At 43.6% G+C, this 19893-nt stretch overlaps 1 protein-coding gene across 4 annotated transcripts in view; it reads right to left on the reverse strand.

Moving 5' to 3' along the window:
* The window catches only part of VTI1A (vesicle transport through interaction with t-SNAREs 1A), a 588779-nt gene extending 570269 nt beyond the window's left edge, over positions 1-18510 (reverse strand). The window contains exons 1-3 of one of the 4 annotated variants that reach the window (XM_073684725.1): positions 18133-18510; positions 16425-16483; positions 4043-4153 (exon numbers count right to left, since the gene is read on the reverse strand). In XM_073684725.1, the coding sequence (XP_073540826.1) occupies positions 4043-4153; positions 16425-16483; positions 18133-18226 (264 nt within the window). In that variant the 5' untranslated portion in view covers positions 18227-18510. The remainder of the gene's footprint in view (positions 1-4042; positions 4154-16424; positions 16484-18132) is intronic. The other 3 variants (XM_073684727.1, XM_073684726.1, XM_073684728.1) reach the window with 3 other exon arrangements.
* Positions 18511-19893: the final 1383 nt, after the last annotated feature.

Here is a 19893-nt window from a genome sequence, read left to right on the forward strand (position 1 = left end):
TACATTTTTTCATTCCTGTCATGTCACTTTGCATTAATTCCTGAAAAGCACCTGAAGGGTTAATAAACTACCTGAAAGAAATTTTTAATACGTTGAGGGGGGCTTTTGGGTACTTCCAATATATAGGACCCCCCAAAAGTCACTTCAAAACTGAACAGGTTCCTATAAAAAAAAGTTTTGTAAATTTCCTTTGAAAAAATTAAAAATTACTGCAACATTTTTTTTTTAAAGCTTCTAAGGGTAAGTGCACACGATGCAGAAATAAAGCAGAAAATTTCTGCATCATTTCTGCATCTCCCTGGCAGAAAAAACGCATGCAGATTGTGCATGCGTTTTTCCTGCAGAATACATGCGGATCCACATGCGGATTCACATGTGTTTCCGCATGCAGATTGACAAGCGCTTTCCAGGCGATAGCATCACCTGGAAAGTGCTTGACAACTAGGTCACACTGTATAAATCCATGCAACCGGCATATATAGTGTGACCCGAGAGAGTGTATATACTTACCTCCGATGGCCCGCACTGTCCTGCTCACTCCGTTCTCCCGGCTGCCGGCAACTTTGAATTGAAAGACCTGCCGACGTCAGCGTCACGTGACCCGTCACATGACTCTGACGTCAGCGCAGGTCCTACAACTCACTGCAAGTGCCGGGAACCAAGCGGGAGCGCTGCGCGGGCCGACAGATGGTAAGTATATATATTTTTTTTATTTTATTCTCGTTTTACAGCTTTTTTAATGGTACCTGGGTCTGGATGAGAGTCTCCTGTCCTCCATCCTACCATCCGCACATTAGAACGCGCCAATAACGCAAGTACAGATGCAGTCTTGCGGAATTGGCGCGTTCTAATGCAAGTCAATGGCGGCGAAAACGCTGCGTTTACGCAAAATTAATTGACATGCTGCGGATTTTTGAGCGCAGCGTTTACGCTGCGGAAAAATCCGCATCATGGGCACAGCACATGCGGTTTTCAATTGGGGAACATTGCTGCCCTTCTACCATGCGTTTTTAATGCGTTTCCGCGGCGTTTACCCAACTGCAAAAACGCCGCGGAAACGCATGAAAAAAGCATCGTGGGAACTCAGCCTAAAACGTTAAACACCATTTTACAGATGGCGCTGACGTAAAGCAGAGAGGAGGGAAACGTGATTTATTAATGTTTTTGTGTAGTCTGACTAGCTGGATTAAAGGGACATGTTGTCTGACTAGCTGGATTAAAGGGACATGTTGTCTGACTAGCTGGATTAAAGGGACATGTTGTCTGACTAGCTGGATTAAAGGGACATGTTGTCTGACTAGCTGGATTAAAGGGACATGTTGTCTGACTAGCTGGATTAAAGGGACATGTTGTCTGACTAGCTGGATTAAAGGGACATGTTGTCTGACTAGCTGGATTAAAGGGACATGTTGTCTGACTAGCTGGATTAAAGGGACATGTTGTCTGACTAGCTGGATTAAAGGGACATGTTGTCTGACTAGCTGGATTAAAGGGACATGTTGTCTGACTAGCTGGATTAAAGGGACATGTTGTCTGACTAGCTGGATTAAAGGGACATGTTGTCTGACTAGCTGGATTAAAGGGACATGTTGTCTGACTAGCTGGATTAAAGGGACATGTTGTCTGACTAGCTGGATTAAAGGGACATGTTGTCTGACTAGCTGGATTAAAGGGACATGTTGTCTGACTAGCTGGATTAAAGGGACATGTTGTCTGACTAGCTGGATTAAAGGGATAACCATTCAAAGTTTGAAAATTGCAAAAGTTTTGAAATTTTTGTCACATTTCTGATATGTTTTATGTTCATTTATAAAAAAATATATCAGCCTAAGTTTACCATTATTATACACTAGTGGCCAAAATTGAGGCAACACCGGCAGTTTTTCACCATCACCAATATTTAATGAAGGTTTTCACTGACATACTTGAACACGCGCCTCTTCTGCGATATGTATTCTATGTTTATAGTGACCTGGGTGGGATTTAAGACCGACATTGTGCCAGCAGTATTAGACAGGGGTGGTCACCTAAGAAGAGAACCAGAGCTGTTACTTTAAGAGAAGAAGGGGTACAGTTACCCGGGAAATTGCAGCACGAATTGGAAAAGGGATCTCACCGGCCGGCGTTCTCAAAGTGCGTAAGTGGTTCCAAGAAACTGGTTCGATAAAGAATAAAGCAGGTAGAGGAGGGAAGAAGGCTACAACTCCTCAGACTGATAGAAGAATTGCTAGAATCGCCCTAAATAACGGGAAATCAACTGCTGTTGACATAAACAAGGAGCCTGTCAACACCGGAGTGACAGCGTCTGATATGCGGGGTTAAGAGCCAGAATACCAGGTAAAAAGCCATTTTTAAATGCCTCACAGCGACAGAAAAGTCTGCAGTGGCCAAAGAACAGTTTAAATGGACCATTGATGGAGAAATGTTTTATGGAGCGATGAGAGACGCATATCCATCTTTGGGAGCGACGGTGTCCGCTGCGTTTGATGACGACCTGGAGAGGATTGCTTCCCGGAGTGTACAGTACCCACCATGAAGCCTCCTCTGGGTGTTATGGTAGGGGGCTGCGGGGCCAGAGATGCAGGTGGTCGGCCGCAGGTAATGCTGAAAAGTCCATCAAGGAAGTCCTTCAGCCTAAACTCATTCCTTCGGCACGTGATGTATTTGATGTATTTTTCAGCAAGATGGAGCCCCATGCCGTACAGCTAATAAAATGTCTCTCTTGGTTCAAGAACAAAAAACGTCTGGCTATTGAATCGGCCAAGAAAGATCCCAGATCTCAATCCTATGGAGAATCTCTGGGCTCGGCTCAAAAGAGCGGCGTCAAAACAGCAGAACTCATCGCAGCCATCATCAAATCATATCTCATATCATCTGACTTACACAAACTGGTAGATAGCATATGCCACGTAGATGCCCGGCAGGTATCAAGGCCAGGGGCTATCCAACAAGTATTAACATTTAGTGTTAGATATGAAAAGAGGACAAATAAATGGCTTCTCTCCCAGTCATCGGAGTGACAATAGTGTCCAATTTGTTGACAAATTAACAAATTTCCTGCTAATATTGCTGTTTCTATATGAAATTTTGTTAGGTCTACTTAAAAAACTTTACTGTGAAATCAAAAACTTTCATGAAATTCAGATTTGTATTGGCAAAATGATAAAAATTCATAAATCTTGAGGGTGTTGCCTCGATTTTGGCCACTAATGTGCCACGAAAAAAAAAAACATCTCAAATTCAATGGGATATGGTGAAGAGTTCCAGAGTTATTACTACATAAAGCGACACTGGTCAGATTTAAAAAAAATTGGCCTGGTCGCTAAGGGATTAAAAGGGGACGTACCACCAGGACCCCACAAGTCTGCATGTCCTATTAGGAAATAAAATAACAGCGAGCAGCCCGCTCGGGACTTCAGGGGGTCACAGACTGGGTGACCCTTTAAAACATTTATTAAAAAAATTCCCCAATGATCTTATAAAATAAATATTATCCGCACTGATTTACTAAAATAAAAGGAGTGAAGTAATGGTAATTGTCCAGCTGTACGATCCCCGACATACTGTCCTCCCCCCGTCCCCTGTAGATTGTAAGCCCATGAGGGCAGGGTCCTCTCCCCTCTGTACCCGTCTGTTACGTTACTGCATTTTTATATATGTACTATATTATGTGACCCTCTTCACACATACGACTCCATGGAATCAAGGTTACTTAAGTAATAATAATAATAATAATAATAATAATAATAATAATATGCGGACCCAAGAACCTCCGCGGGTGATACAATGTCTTCAGATCGGTCTTCTCTAAGGTCTGCAGGTTACAAGGAGCGGAATAACAAGATTATAAGATCAGACCTCATTGTGTTAGTATTCGGTCACCATCGAGACATATTGGTCTATATAGGAGCTGCAGACGTCCATCATATTGTAAATGCATTGGAGGTAAAAAAAAAACTAAGGCAGGACTTTAATAATGTGAGTCACAGAGTTATTTCCCCTGAAACGCAGGGACATGACAGTAAGTATTGGGGTGACTCACAAAGTCGGCCTCCAGCTTGCCCATCTCCTGCTTGTAGCTCCGCATGCGGTTGCTGTACATTGCTCTGCTCTGAGCCGGGATCTCCCGAACCTCCAGGTCCATCTGTTCCAGCTGTGGGGATAGAAGTCATCAGGTGAGAGGCGTGCGGACATCGGTACATCGCTCATGTGGGACCACAAGACACTCTGCACTGTCCGCGTGTCCCCAGGTCCCTGCCGAGGTCATCGTCCTCCCTGTATAACCCCCATCATACGCTCATGGTAGGGGCTAAAGCAACAGATGACCCCATTACCACATACATCATATAGTCTGCTCTTCTGCCGGACCTCTGAATTAAATTAAAGAGGTGGTCTGAGATTAGGGGAAAGTAGTAAAAAAAAAAAAAAACATCTCTACTCTTGTGCTCCCCAGCACCGGGATCCTGCAAATAATTTTGCTCAACTCCGCACCAATCAGCATGATAATAGTTTGCTTTTATCAATTAAAGTACAAAGTGAAAGAAGAAAAGAGAAATGCAAATCCCCCCCAGTATCTGGAGACCACCCGTTGCCTCCGTCGTCAGTATCTGGTGACTGCCCGTCGCCTCCATCATCAGTATCTGGTGACGGTCCGTCGCCTCCGTCGTCAGTATCCGGTGACCGCCCGTCGCCAGTATCTGGTGACCGCCCGTCACCTTCGTCGTCAGTATCTGGTGACCGCCCGTCGCCTCCGTCGTCAGTACCTGGTGACCGCCCGTCGCCTCCGTCGTCAGTATCTGGTGACCGCCCGTCGCCTCCGTCGTCAGTATCTGGTGACCGCCCGTCGCCTCCGTCGTCAGTAGCTGGTGACCGCCCGTCGCCTCCGTCGTCAGTATCTGGTGACCACCTGACAGGCGGTCACCAGCTACCCTGCTGGACTGGCAGGAGCTCTGTGCACCCATTGATACTCACTGAGGAGAACATGCTGTGTACAGTCAATGATATCCTCCGAAAGCTGCAACCTAATGAATGTAAGTGCTGGGATTCCCATGGGGGATGTGACGTCATTTTCCCCAGTCTCCTGTATCTGCGACCAAGTAGGTGACGTTATCACCGGCTCCGGTACTGAGGAGACACCGGCAGGACAACAACCCTGGACTCGATCTCCAGGATGGGCTATAAAGGCAGCCACACGTGTAGAGCCTTGTACCGGTGTTTTTTTACTAGCAGTGTAATTGATATTCAGACTCTGGGCCTGGGCTCATCCCACGCGCTCCACGTTCCACCAGGTAACCCCACTCCACCGAGATCCCAGGAGCCGACATGTCATATTACAGAATCGCTCCAGTCATTAAAAGTCATCACCTGCTGAAAGGAGAAGTGATAACTAGAGGATCAGCGGGGCCGACGATAACTAGAGGATCAGCGGGGCCGACGATAACTAGAGGATCAGCGGGGCCGACGATAACTAGAGGATCAGCGGGGCCGACGATAACTAGAGGATCAGCGGGGCCGACGATAACTAGAGGATCAGCGGGGCCGACGATAACTAGAGGATCAGCGGGGCCGACGATAACTAGAGGATCAGCGGGGCCGACGATAACTAGAGGATCAGCGGGGCCGACGATAACTAGAGGATCAGCGGGGCCGACGATAACTAGAGGATCAGCGGGGCCGACGATAACTAGAGGATCAGCGGGGCCGACGATAACTAGAGGATCAGCGGGGCCGACGATAACTAGAGGATCAGCGGGGCCGACGATAACTAGAGGATCAGCGGGGCCGACGATAACTAGAGGATCAGCGGAGCCGACGATAACTAGAGGATCAGCGGGGCCGACGATAACTAGAGGATCAGCGGGGCCGACGATAACTAGAGGATCAGCGGGGCCGACGATAACTAGAGGATCAGCGGGGCCGACAGCTGGAGTATTGCAGAATAGGGAACAAGGATCAAGTCTTTTATCAGGATGAAAAATTGACGAGTAAAGTGAAAAAACAAAAACAGTTTCAAAGATATATAAAAAAAAAAAAAAAATTTGAATTGCCCCACTTTTCTCCTGTTACAAATAAATACAGGTGCATCTCACTAAATTAGAATATCATTAAAAAGTTAATTTATTTCAGTTCTTCAATACAAAAAGTGAAGCTCCTATATTATATAGAGTCATTACACACAGAGGGATCTATTATATAGAGTCGTTACACGCAGAGGGATCTATTATATAGAGTCATTACACACAGAGGGATCTATTATATAGAGTCGTTACACGCAGAGGGATCTATTATATAGAGTCGTTACACGCAGAGGGATCTATTATATAGAGTCATTACACACAGAGGGATCTATTATATAGAGTCATTACACACAGAGGGATCTATTATATAGAGTCATTACACACAGAGGGATCTATTATATAGAGTCATTACACGCAGAGGAATCTATTATATAGAGTCGTTACACGCAGAGGGATCTATTATATAGAGTCGTTACACGCAGAGGGATCTATTATATAGAGTCGTTACACGCAGAGGGATCTATTATATAGAGTCGTTAAATGCAGAGGGATCTATTATATAGAGTCGTTACAAACAGAGGGATCTATTATATAGAGTCATTACACACAGAGGGATCTATTATATAGAGTCATTACACACAGAGGGATCTATTATATAGAGTCATTACACACAGAGGGATCTATCATATAGAGTCATTACACACAGAGGGATCTATCATATAGAGTCATTACACACAGAGGGATCTATTATATAGAGTCAATACACACAGAGGGATCTATTATATAGAGACATTACACACAGAGGGATCTATTATATAGAGTCATTACACACAGAGGGATCTATTATATAGAGTCATTACACACAGAGCGATCTATTATATAGTCATTACACACAGAGCGATCTATTATATAGAGTCATTACACACAGAGATCTATTATATAGAGTACACACAGAGGGATCTATTATATAGAGTCATTACACGCAGAGCGATCTATTATATAGTCATTACACGCAGAGGGATCTATTATATAGAGTCATTACACGCAGAGGGATCTATTATATAGTCATTACACGCAGAGCGATCTATTATATAGTCATTACACGCAGAGCGATCTATTATATAGAGTCATTACACGCAGAGCGATCTATTATATAGAGTCATTACACGCAGAGGGATCTATTATATAGTCATTACACACAGAGGGATCTATTATATAGAGTCATTACACGCAGAGGGATCTATTATATAGAGCCATTACACGCAGAGGGATCTATTATATAGAGCCATTACACGCAGAGGGATCTATTATATAGAGCCATTACACGCAGAGGGATCTATTATATAGAGCCATTACACGCAGAGGGATCTATTATATAGAGCCATTACACGCAGAGGGATCTATTATATAGAGCCATTACACGCAGAGGGATGTATTATATAGAGCCATTACACGCAGAGGGATCTATTATATAGAGCCATTACACGCAGAGGGATCTATTATATAGAGCCATTACACGCAGAGTTATCTATTATATAGAGCCATTACACGCAGAGTGATCTATTATATAGAGCCATTACACGCAGAGGGATCTATTATATAGAGTCATTACACGCAGAGGGATCTATTATATAGTCATTACACGCAGAGGGATCTATTATATGGAGTCATTACACGCAGAGGGATCTATTATATAGCGTCATTACACACAGAGGGATCTATTATATAGAGTCATTACACACAGAGGGATCTATTATATAGAGTCATTACACACAGAGGGATCTATTATATAGTCATTACACGCAGAGGGATCTATTATATAGTCATTACACGCAGAGGGATCTATTATATAGAGTCATTACACACAGAGGGATCTATTATATAGAGTCATTACACACAGAGGGATCTATTATATAGAGTCATTACACAGATATCTCTTATATAGAGTCATTACACGCAGAGTGATCTTTTATATAGAGTCATTACACGCAGAGGGATCTATTATATAGAATCATTACACACCGAGGGATCTATTATATAGAGTCATTACACACAGAGCGATCTATTATATAGAGTCATTACACACAGAGATCTATTATATAGAGTACACACAGAGGGATCTATTATATAGAGTCATTACACGCAGAGCGATCTATTATATAGTCATTACACGCAGAGGGATCTATTATATAGAGTCATTACACGCAGAGGGATCTATTATATAGAGTCATTACACGCAGAGCGATCTATTATATAGAGTCATTACACGCAGAGGGATCTATTATATAGAGTCATTACACGCAGAGGGATCTATTATATAGAGTCATTACACGCAGAGGGATCTATTATATAGAGTCATTACACGCAGAGGGATCTATTATATAGTGCCATTAAACGCAGAGGGATCTATTATATAGAGCCATTACACGCAGAGGGATCTATTATATAGAGCCATTACACGCAGAGGGATCTATTATATACAGCCATTACACGCAGAGGGATCTATTATATAGAGCCATTACACGCAGAGGGATCTATTATATAGAGCCATTACACGCAGAGGGATCTATTATATAGAGCCATTACACGCAGAGTGATCTATTATATAGAGCCATTACACGCAGAGTGATCTATTATATAGAGCCATTACACGCAGAGGGATCTATTATATAGAGTCATTACACGCAGAGGGATCTATTATATAGTCATTACACGCAGAGGGATCTGTTATATGGAGTCATTACACGCAGAGGGATCTATTATATAGTGTCATTACACACAGAGGGATCTATTATATAGAGTCATTACACACAGAGGGATCTATTATATAGTCATTACACACAGAGGGATCTATTATATAGTCATTACACGCAGAGGGATCTATTATATAGAGTCATTACACACAGAGGGATCTATTATATAGAGTCATTACACACAGAGGGATCTATTATATAGAGTCATTACACACAGAGGGATCTATTATATAGAGTCATTACACACAGAGGGATCTATTATATAGAGTCATTACACGCAGAGGGATCTTTTATATAGAGTCATTACACGCAGAGGGATCTATTATATAGAATCATTACACGCAGAGGGATCTATTATATAGAGTCATTACACACCGAGGGATCTATTATATAGAGTCATTACACACCGAGGGATCTATTATATAGAGTCATTACACACCGAGGGATCTATTATATAGAGTCATTACACACCGAGGAATCTATTATATAGAGTCATTACACACAGAGGGATCTATTATATAGAGTCATTACACACAGAGTGATCTATTATATAGAGTCATTACACACAGAGGGATCTATTATATAGAGTCATTACACACAGAGGGATCTATTATATAGAGTCATTACACACAGAGGGATCTATTATATAGAGTCATTACACACAGAGGGATCTATTATATAGAGTCATTACACACAGAGGGATCTATTATATAGAGTCATTACACACAGAGGGATCTATTATATAGAGTCATTACACACAGAGGGATCTATTATATAGTCATTACACACAGAGGGATCTATTATATAGAGCCGTTACACACAGAGCGATCTATTATATAGAGCCGTTACACACAGAGGGATCTATTATATAGAGTCATTACACACAGAGCGATCTATTATATGGAGTCATTACACACAGAGCGATCTATTATAGAGTCATTAAACACAGAGCGATCTAATATATAGAGTCATTACACACAGAGGGATCTATTATACAGAGTCATTACACACAGAGGGATCTATTATATAGAGTCATTACACGCAGAGGGATCTATTATATAGTCATTACACACAGAGGGATCTATTATATAGAGTCATTACACGCAGAGGGATCTATTATATAGAGTCATTACACACAGAGGGATCTATTATATAGAGTCATTACACACAGAGGGATCTATTATATAGAGTCATTACACACAGAGGGATCTATTATATAGAATCATTACACACAGAGGGATCTATTATATAGAGTCATTACACACAGAGGGATCTATTATATAGAGTCATTACACACAGAGGGATCTATTATATAGTCATTACACACAGAGGGATCTATTATAGAGAGTCATTACACGCAGAGGGATCTATTATATAGAGTCATTACACGCAGAGAGATCTATTATATAGAGTCATTACACGCAGAGGGATCTATTATATAGAGTCATTACACACAGAGGGATCTATTATATAGAGTCATTACACACAGAGAGATCTATTATATAGAGTCATTACACGCAGAGGGATCTATTATATATAGTCATTACACACAGAGGGATCTATTATATAGAGTCATTACACACAGAGGGATCTATTATATAGAGTCATTACACACAGAGGGATCTATTATATAGAGTCATTACACACAGAGGGATCTATTATATAGAGTCATTACACACAGAGGGATCTATTATATAGAGTCATTACACACAGAGGGATCTATTATATAGAGTCATTACACACAGAGGGATCTATTATATAGAGTCATTACACACAGAGGGATCTATTATATAGTCATTACACACAGAGGGATCTATTATATAGTCATTACACGCAGAGGGATCTATTATATAGAGTCATTACACAGAGGGATCTATTATATAGAGTCATTACACACAGAGGGATCTATTATATAGAGTCATTACACACAGATATCTCTTATATAGAGTCATTACACGCAGAGTGATCTTTTATATAGAGTCATTACACGCAGAGGGATCTATTATATAGAATCATTACACACCGAGGGATCTATTATATAGAGTCATTACACACAGAGCGATCTATTATATAGAGTCATTACACACAGAGATCTATTATATAGAGTACACACAGAGGGATCTATTATATAGAGTCATTACACGCAGAGCGATCTATTATATAGTCATTACACGCAGAGGGATCTATTATATAGAGTCATTACACGCAGAGGGATCTATTATATAGAGTCATTAAATTTGCTGATGACACAAAGCTAGGAGGGATAGCTAATACTAGAGAAGAGAGAGAGAGGATTCAAAAAGACCTAAATAAACTGGAGCAGTGGGCAGCAACCAACAGAATGGTTTTTAACAGGGAAAAATGCAAAGTACTACATCTGGGCAATAAAAATGAAAAAAGCATATACAGAATGGGAGGAATAGAGCTAAGCAACAGTACATGTGAAAAAGACTTAGGTATACTAATAGATCATAGACTGAACATGAGTCAACAGTGTGATGCAGCAGCAAAAAAGGCAAATACAATTCTGGGATGTATTAACAGAAGCATACAGTCTAGATCACGTGAAGTCATTATCGGTCTTTACTCCTCTTTGGTCAGACCTCATCTGGAATACTGTGTACAGTTTTGGGCACCACATTTTAAAAAAGACATAGACAAACTGGAGCAAGTTCAGAGAAGAGCGACCAGAATGGTGACTGGTCTGCAAACCATGTCCTATGAGGAACGGTTGCAGGATTTGGGAATGTTTAGCTTGCAAAAAAGAAGACTGAGAGGAGACTTAATAGCTGTCTACAAATATGTCAAGGGCTGTCACATTGTAGAAGGATCATCTTTATTCTCATTTGCACAAGGAAAGACTAGAAGCAATGGGATGAAACTAAATGGGAGGAGACACAGATTAGATATTAGAAAAAACTTTTTGACAGTTAGGGTGATTAATGAGTGGAACAGGCTGCCACGAGAGGTGGTGAGTTCCCCTTCAATGGACGTCTTCAAACAGAGGCTGGACAGACATCTGTCTGAGATGATCTAGTGAATCCTGCTTTGAGCAGGGGGTTGGACCAGATGACCCAGGAGGTCCCTTCCAACTCTACCATTCTATGATTCTATGATTCATTACACGCAGAGCGATCTATTATATAGAGTCATTACACGCAGAGGGATCTATTATATAGTCATTACACACAGAGGGATCTATTATATAGAGTCATTACACGCAGAGGGATCTATTATATAGTGCCATTACACGCAGAGGGATCTATTATATAGAGCCATTACACGCAGAGGGATCTATTATATAGAGCCATTACACGCAGAGGGATCTATTATATAGAGCCATTACACACAGAGGGATCTATTATATAGAGCCATTACACGCAGAGGGATCTATTATATAGAGCCATTACACGCAGAGGGATCTATTATATAGAGCCATTACACGCAGAGGGATCTATTATATAGAGCCATTACACGCAGAGTGATCTATTATATAGAGCCATTACACGCAGAGTGATCTATTATATAGAGCCATTACACGCAGAGGGATCTATTATATAGAGTCATTACACGCAGAGGGATCTATTATATAGTCATTACACGCAGAGGGATCTATTATATGGAGTCATTACACGCAGAGGGATCTATTATATAGCGTCATTACACACAGAGGGATCTATTATATAGAGTCATTACACACAGAGGGATCTATTATATAGAGTCATTACACACAGAGGGATCTATTATATAGTCATTACACACAGAGGGATCTATTATATAGTCATTACACGCAGAGGGATCTATTATATAGAGTCATTACACACAGAGGGATCTATTATATAGAGTCATTACACACAGAGGGATCTATTATATAGAGTCATTACACACAGAGGGATCTATTATATAGAGTCATTACACACAGAGGGATCTTTTATATAGAGTCATTACACGCAGAGGGATCTATTATATAGAATCATTACACGCAGAGGGATCTATTATATAGAATCATTACACACCGAGGGATCTATTATATAGAGTCATTACACACCGAGGGATCTATTATTTAGAGTCATTACACACCGAGGGATCTATTATATAGAGTCATTACACACCGAGGAATCTATTATATAGAGTCATTACACACAGAGGGATCTATTATATAGTCATTACACACAGAGGGATCTATTATATAGTCATTACACACAGAGGGATCTATTATATAGAGTCATTACACACAGAGGGATCTATTATATAGAGTCATTACACACAGAGGGATCTATTATATAGTCATTACACACAGAGGGATCTATTATATAGAGTCATTACACACAGAGGGATCTATTATATAGAGTCATTACACACAGAGGGATCTATTATATAGTCATTACACACAGAGGGATCTATTATATAGAGCCGTTACACACAGAGCGATCTATTATATAGAGCCGTTACACACAGAGGGATCTATTATATAGAGTCATTACACACAGAGGGATCTATTATATAGAGTCATTACACACAGAGCGATCTATTATATGGAGTCATTACACACAGAGGGATCTATTATATAGAGTCATTACACGCAGAGGGATCTATTATATAGTCATTACACACTCTATATAATAGATCCCTCTGTGTGTAATGACTCTATATAATAGATCCCTCTGTGTGTAATGACTCTATATAATAGATCCCTCTGTGTGTAATGACTCTATATAATAGATCCCTCTGTGTGTAATGACTCTATATAATAGATCCCTCTGTGTGTAATGACTCTATATAATAGATCCCTCTGTGTGCAATGACTCTATATAATAGATCCCTGTGTGTAATGACTCCATATAATAGATCCCTCTGTGTGTAATGACTCTATATAATAGATCCCTCTGTGTGTAATGACTCTATATAATAGATCCCTCTGTGTGTAATGACTCTATATAATAGATCCCTCTGTGTGTAATGACTCTATATAATAGATCCCTCTGTGTGTAAAAACTCTATATAATAGATCCCTCTGTGTGTAATGACTCTATATAATAGATCCCTCTGTGTGTAATGACTCTATATAATAGATCCCTCTGTGTGTAATGACTCTATATAATAGATCCCTCTGTGTGTAATGACTCTATATAATAGATCCCTCTGTGTGTAATGACTCTATATAATAGATCCCTCTGTGTGTAATGACTCTATATAATAGATCCCTCTGTGAGTAATGACTCTATATAATATAGGAGTTTCACTTTCTGAACTGAAGAACTGAAATAAATTAACTTTTTGATGATATTCTAATTTAGTGAGATGCACCTGTAAATGAAAAATAATACAAAAAGCATAAAAATAAAAAGTTTTGCCACTTGGAAGAAAAAAATTGAAAATACAAAACAAACATGACGGGGAAAAAGAATGAAAGGAATCAGCAGCTTAAACATCAATTATTTACATCTGGAGTCTGAAAACCTACAACGTCCCACTCACACAGATGCAGCTCGTGACAACGTGTCAGCGCAGGCTGCAGCCAGGAAAACGAGGTTGCTGATTATTAACCCAAAGAAGGTCTCCACCAGCGAACTGCAAAGCGGATCTGTCACCAGATTTCACAATGCAAGTTGCAGACATTAAATAGATCTCTTATACCTGATGAGGCTGGTGTACTTACTGGAAATTCAAGTCAGAATGGCTGCATGATACTTTGTGAAAGTTTTGTTGCTCCATATTAAAAGGAGTCCTGGCTCTGGTCGGATTCACAAGCTGCTTATTTTAATTTGAGGATTGAACGGCCATTCTGGCATGGATTACAATAATAAGTACACCAGCCTCAGCAGGTCTAATATAGCTATGGAAAAATGTATGCAGTTTGTATTGTGAAATCTCGTGACAGATCGGCTTTAACCTTTGGCGAAACTACAACTCCCACCATGTTCTGACAGCAGCTACCTCTGTGCAGTGCACACTGACACACTCGGATTCACTTCTACACTAGGACTACCTGAATACTACAGATGCCGGACCCTGGTTCAGTAGTCCCAGCCTGCCGGACGGGAGCCCTGTGAGCCGCCTCCTACGTGCTGACACCCCCACCAATTAGAAGCTTACAGCTGCTATCAAAGTGAATGTGATCAGAGCTGCAGTACCGGGAACAGCCACTCAACAGTGTATGGCACTGTGTGCACAAATTAGATCTGGGAGCAGCAGAGCTGATTGGTGGAAATGACGGGTGCCAGACCCCATCGATCTCATAATAATGTCCTATTGTAGGAACAGGTCAGGAACATATCAGTCCTGGACAACCCCGTTAATGCAAGAAATAAAACAGAAAACCCATCTAGATGCATAGAGTTCCTGGTACAAGGTGGCGCAGAGCTCGTCCTGCTTACAGCTGCCATGTTTCAGCGCTTGAAAGCATGTGCGGTGCAATCCGTGGGTGCCGGGACATGCTGGGAGTTTTACTACCCGTTTTGTCCATCATCTACAAAAAAAAGAGCAGAAAGAAGCGCAAAGAAGGCTCCTTTCCTGGACCCCGGGCTGACTGCTCTCACCTGCACTGACACACTGTAACGCGCCAGCTGTGTGAGCGGAGCTTGGTCAGGATCTGTTTCTGTTCCCTGACAGCATGCAGAGATCTTGCCCCCTAGGGTCAGACGTTAATTAATCCAATAATTAAGCTTTATTTATAGCAAAAACGTAAGGCTGTGTGCCCACGATGCGTTTTTTAAGCGTTTCCGCAGTGGCAATTCCGCCGCAGAAACGCTTAAAAAACGCTTGGTAGAAAGTCTGCCATGTTCCCCAATGATAATCCGCATGTGCTGTACACATGCTGCGGAAACTTCCACTGCGGATTATCATTGCGGAAAAATCCACAGCACTACCAATTATTTTGCGTAATTGTGGCATTTTCCAAATGACGTCATGGAAGGTCCTTTTAGACCACAGCGAGACACCGGGAAGACCGGAGAAGGAGACCGGGGGCCATCAGAAGGTAAGTATAATGTATTTTTTTTATTATTTACCATTCTTTTACTAACTTGGTCACACTATATATGCCGTTTGCATGGATTTATATAGTGTAACTAAGTTGTCAAGCACTTTCCAGGTGATGCTAAAATCCCTTTGGAAAACCGCTTGTCGTCAACCCGCATGCGGAAATGCATATGAAGAACGCTTCACTTAAGCTTGTCCCTGGCAGGAAAACGCATGTACAATCCGCATATACCATCCGCATGCACAATCCGCATGTACAATCGGCATGTACTATCCGCATGCACACTCCGCATGCACACTCCGCATGCACACTCCGCATGCACACTCCGCAGGGAGATGCAGAAACGCTCAGGAAAAATCCGGACCATTTCTGCATCATCGTGGGCACATAGCCTAAAACAGTAATCGTGAGTAACTGCGGCTCCTCAGCGATGGGTGAACCAATACTCGCAGCATTTCACAACTGCTAGCAGGCAGGAGGATACTGAGAGTTGTAGTTTCACAGTAATGCACAGGGATGAGGTACATTATGTGCAGCATCTGTAAGGGTTCACTTACTCAATACATATGCACAATCGCAGTAACATTAGAGACAACACTCCAGCAGCAAGTCAGCCAGCTTAGCTCCCCAGCAGATGGGGGCGCTATGTGATCAGCACTCGGTTACACTCACCAGCTCCTTGGCCTCCTCCAGCTGCTTCTCCACATTCATCACCATCTGCTTCTTCTCCTCTGTAACAGATAAAGGTGGAGATCACTGGGTACCCAGCCAGTCCCCTGGCGCCAGGCCAGTCCCTTGTCGCTCGACCGGTCCCCTGAAGCTCGGCCAGTCCCCTGACGCTGGGTGCCAGGCAAGTCCCGTCGATCGGCCAGTCCCCCGACGCTGGGTGCCAGGCAAGTCCCGACGATCGGCCAGTCCCGTCACTCGGCCAGTCGCTCGGCCAGTCCCCTGTCGCTCGGCTCGACCCATCGCTGGGTGCCAGACCCGTCCCCTGTCGCTCGGCCAGTCCCGTCGCTGGGAGCCAGGCAAGTCCCGTCGATCGGCCAGTCCCCCGACGCTCGGCCAGTCCCCTGACGCTAGGTGCCAGGCAAGTCCCGTCGCTCGGCCAGTCCCGTCGCTGGGTGCCAGGCCCGTCCCCTGTCGCTCAGCCCGACCCGTCACTGGGTGCCAGGCCCGTCCCGTCGCTCGGCCAGTCCCCTGTCGCTGGGCGCTCGGCCAGTGCCCTGGCGCCCGGCCCATCCCCTATCGCTCGGCCCGTCCTCTAGTCGGAGGCGCTGCCGAGACCCGCACAGAGGACGAGCTGCGTAGTGTCATTCCCCTTTATGCAGGGGACGCTACACTTCTCAGTTTCTCCTCCGTTCTGTCCGATGTCAGTCAGGATCCAACAGCATCAGAGTCATCCCACCGAATAGGATTCACCAGAGCCCCCAACATCCACACCAGGACTCCCATCATCCGCACAGGGAACCCCACAGTTCAGGCACCACTACATGTTATCTCCTGATCTCACCTCCTGACATTTAGGGGTCTCTCTCTGTCACCTTGTGGATTTCACTTTCTCCCATCATCTTTGAAGTCTCTCCTAGCTTTTAAGGGTCTGTCCCTTGTCCCTAGTGGTCTCCCCTTGTGACTAAGGGTCTCTTCTCATCTTTGGGGTCTCTGCCTTTTCCCCAGTGGTCTCCCTTTGTGTATGGGGTTCTCTCCTCATCTCAAGGGGTCTTCCCTCATCCTCAGCAGTCTCCTCTTGTATAAGGGGGTCTCTCCCTTTTCCCCAGCACTCTCTTCTCATCTCTGGGGGTCTCTCCCTTTTCCCCAGCACATTCTCCTCCTCGGTGGGGGTCTCTCCCTTTTCCCCAGCACTCTCTCCACATCTCTGGGGGTCTCTCCCTTTTCCCCAGCACTCTCTCCTCATCTCTGGGGGTCTCTCCCTTTTCCCCAGCACTCTCTCCTCATCTCTGGGGGTCTCTCCCTTTTCCCCAGCACTCTCTCCACATCTCTGGGGGTCTCTCCCTTTTCCCCATCACATTCTCCTCCTCGGTGGGGGTCTCTCCCTTTTCCCCAGCACTCTCTCCACATCTCTGGGGGTCTCTCCCTTTTCCCCAGCCCTCTCTCCTCATTTCTGGGGGTCCCTCCCTTTTCCCCAGCACTCTCTCCACATCTCTGGGGGGTCTCTCCCTTTCCCCCAGCACTCTCTCCTCATCTCTGGGGGTCTCTCCCTTTTCCCCAGCACTGTCTCCTCCTCTGTGGGGGTCTCTCCCTTTTCCCCAGCACTCTCTCCTCATCTCTGGGGGTCTCTCCCTTTTCCCCAGCACTGTCTCCTCCTCTGTGGGGGTCTCTCCCTTTTCCCCAGCACTCTCTCCTCATCTCTGGGGGGTCTCACCTCCTGACAGTTTGGGGACCTTCCCGATCCTGTTGGTGATCTCGGCTGTGAGGACGCCATAGTCCTGCTCATAACCCTGGAACTCGGCAGACATGTTTATCCAGACAGCAGAGAGCAGTGACAACCGGAAGTTTCCTCTCCAACCACTTCCGCCGGTCCGCACACTCAGCGCTCCCCGGCGACCTTAGCAACCAGTTCTTACTTGGCAACGGGCAGCTGCCGTCACCATGACCGTGCTATCGATGGTAGAGAGATGGAGGAGTGACGTCACGCTTTGCTCTCATCTCTGTGACACTACTCCACCATGATAAATAAACGACGAGAGCGGCTGCTGCAGGCAGTGACCTACAGACGAGAGTGCAGCCCGCAGCGACCAATCACCTCTCATCCTCCAACCTGGGTGTCAAAAATGAGAGCTGTAATCTGATTGATTGCTCTAGATGTGAGCTGCACCGTGATTGGTTGATCTAAATGAGAGCTGTAATCTGATTGGTTGCGCTAGATGAGAGCTTTACTATAATTGGTTAGTTTACATGTGAGCTGTAATGTGATTGGTTGCTTTCATAGAGTCCTGTAATATGATTGCCTTCCCTAATCAATTTATAGAAAGCAAATCTGGGGCAACCAATCACGTTTCAGTTTTCTTTTTTTTTTTTGCAACCTGGATGTGGAAAATGAAAGCTGTAATCTGATTGGTTTCTCTGGGTGCATACTCCTAGCAACCAATACCATAGCAACCGATCAGTCAGAGAGCCTCCATGATGTCCCCTCTATAGTGACTGACACCTTGAATCCCCTATAATCAAAGTGGCTGTACAGGCCCAGCGAGCCCATAATGATGCCCGCAGGACAGTGTCGTGTCAGTGTGCGGCTGCTCAGCGTGGCCCTCGTAGTGAGCAGCCTCTACTGACAAAGCCAGTGACAGCCGGAGCGCCCCCATAACTGGGGTCCAGGGAAGGAGCCCCTTATAATAAAATCTACCTCCATTGTGACGGACCCCTCATTCCGGGGACCCCCATAATGATGAAAATGAGCTGTCGCCCGCGCCCCGTACGGCAGAGTTCACACGTAGCTTATTTCACATTTCCGGGTTCATTTTTTGTGTCACTTTTTACAATTTAAGCGGCAAAAATTCTATTCACAGATTTGACCGTACGCAACGGCACAGATCACAAGCGATGGCCGACGTGTAAAATCACAGCAGGCAGCAGTGTCATCTGCTATCCCATCAAAATGTCCCATTAAACATCAGATTGTCGCGCTTATTAACGTAGAAAACTGGATTTGGACCATTATTATATTTTAAGTTGTAAGAGTAAAAAACGGATGTCATGATACGAGCATGAACGGCGCCTTTTTCAGCCAGAATCTGCTCCAAAAACACCAGAAAAAAAAAACTCCAGAACACACTGAAAAGAACAAACTTTTTGTAACTCTGTAAGAACGACGCGCTGTTCACATTTTCAGGCTTTTGAGCGTCATCTAAGGCTATGTTCACATGTTGTGTTTTTGCTGGGGTTTTTTTTCTGCAGGCAAAACCTGCTCTCTTGGCAGTAAAAAAAGTTGCTTACAAAAAGCAGGGTTTTTTGCTGCGTTTTTATTGTCTCTTCTGAATGCTGATAAAGTTTAGTGCCCCAAGAAAAAAATATGATACAACTTCCTTAGGTTTTCCACCAAAAATGCAGCAAAACTTGATACCTGTGTTTTTTTGCACTAGCCATTGATTTCTAAGGGTGAAAAAAACGATGCAAAAACGCTGAA

Source organism: Phyllobates terribilis, unplaced genomic scaffold, assembly GCF_046119375.1.
Source record: "Phyllobates terribilis strain yellow unplaced genomic scaffold, ASM4611937v1 Scaffold_5__5_contigs__length_657084704, whole genome shotgun sequence".
NCBI lineage: Eukaryota > Metazoa > Chordata > Amphibia > Anura > Dendrobatidae > Phyllobates > Phyllobates terribilis.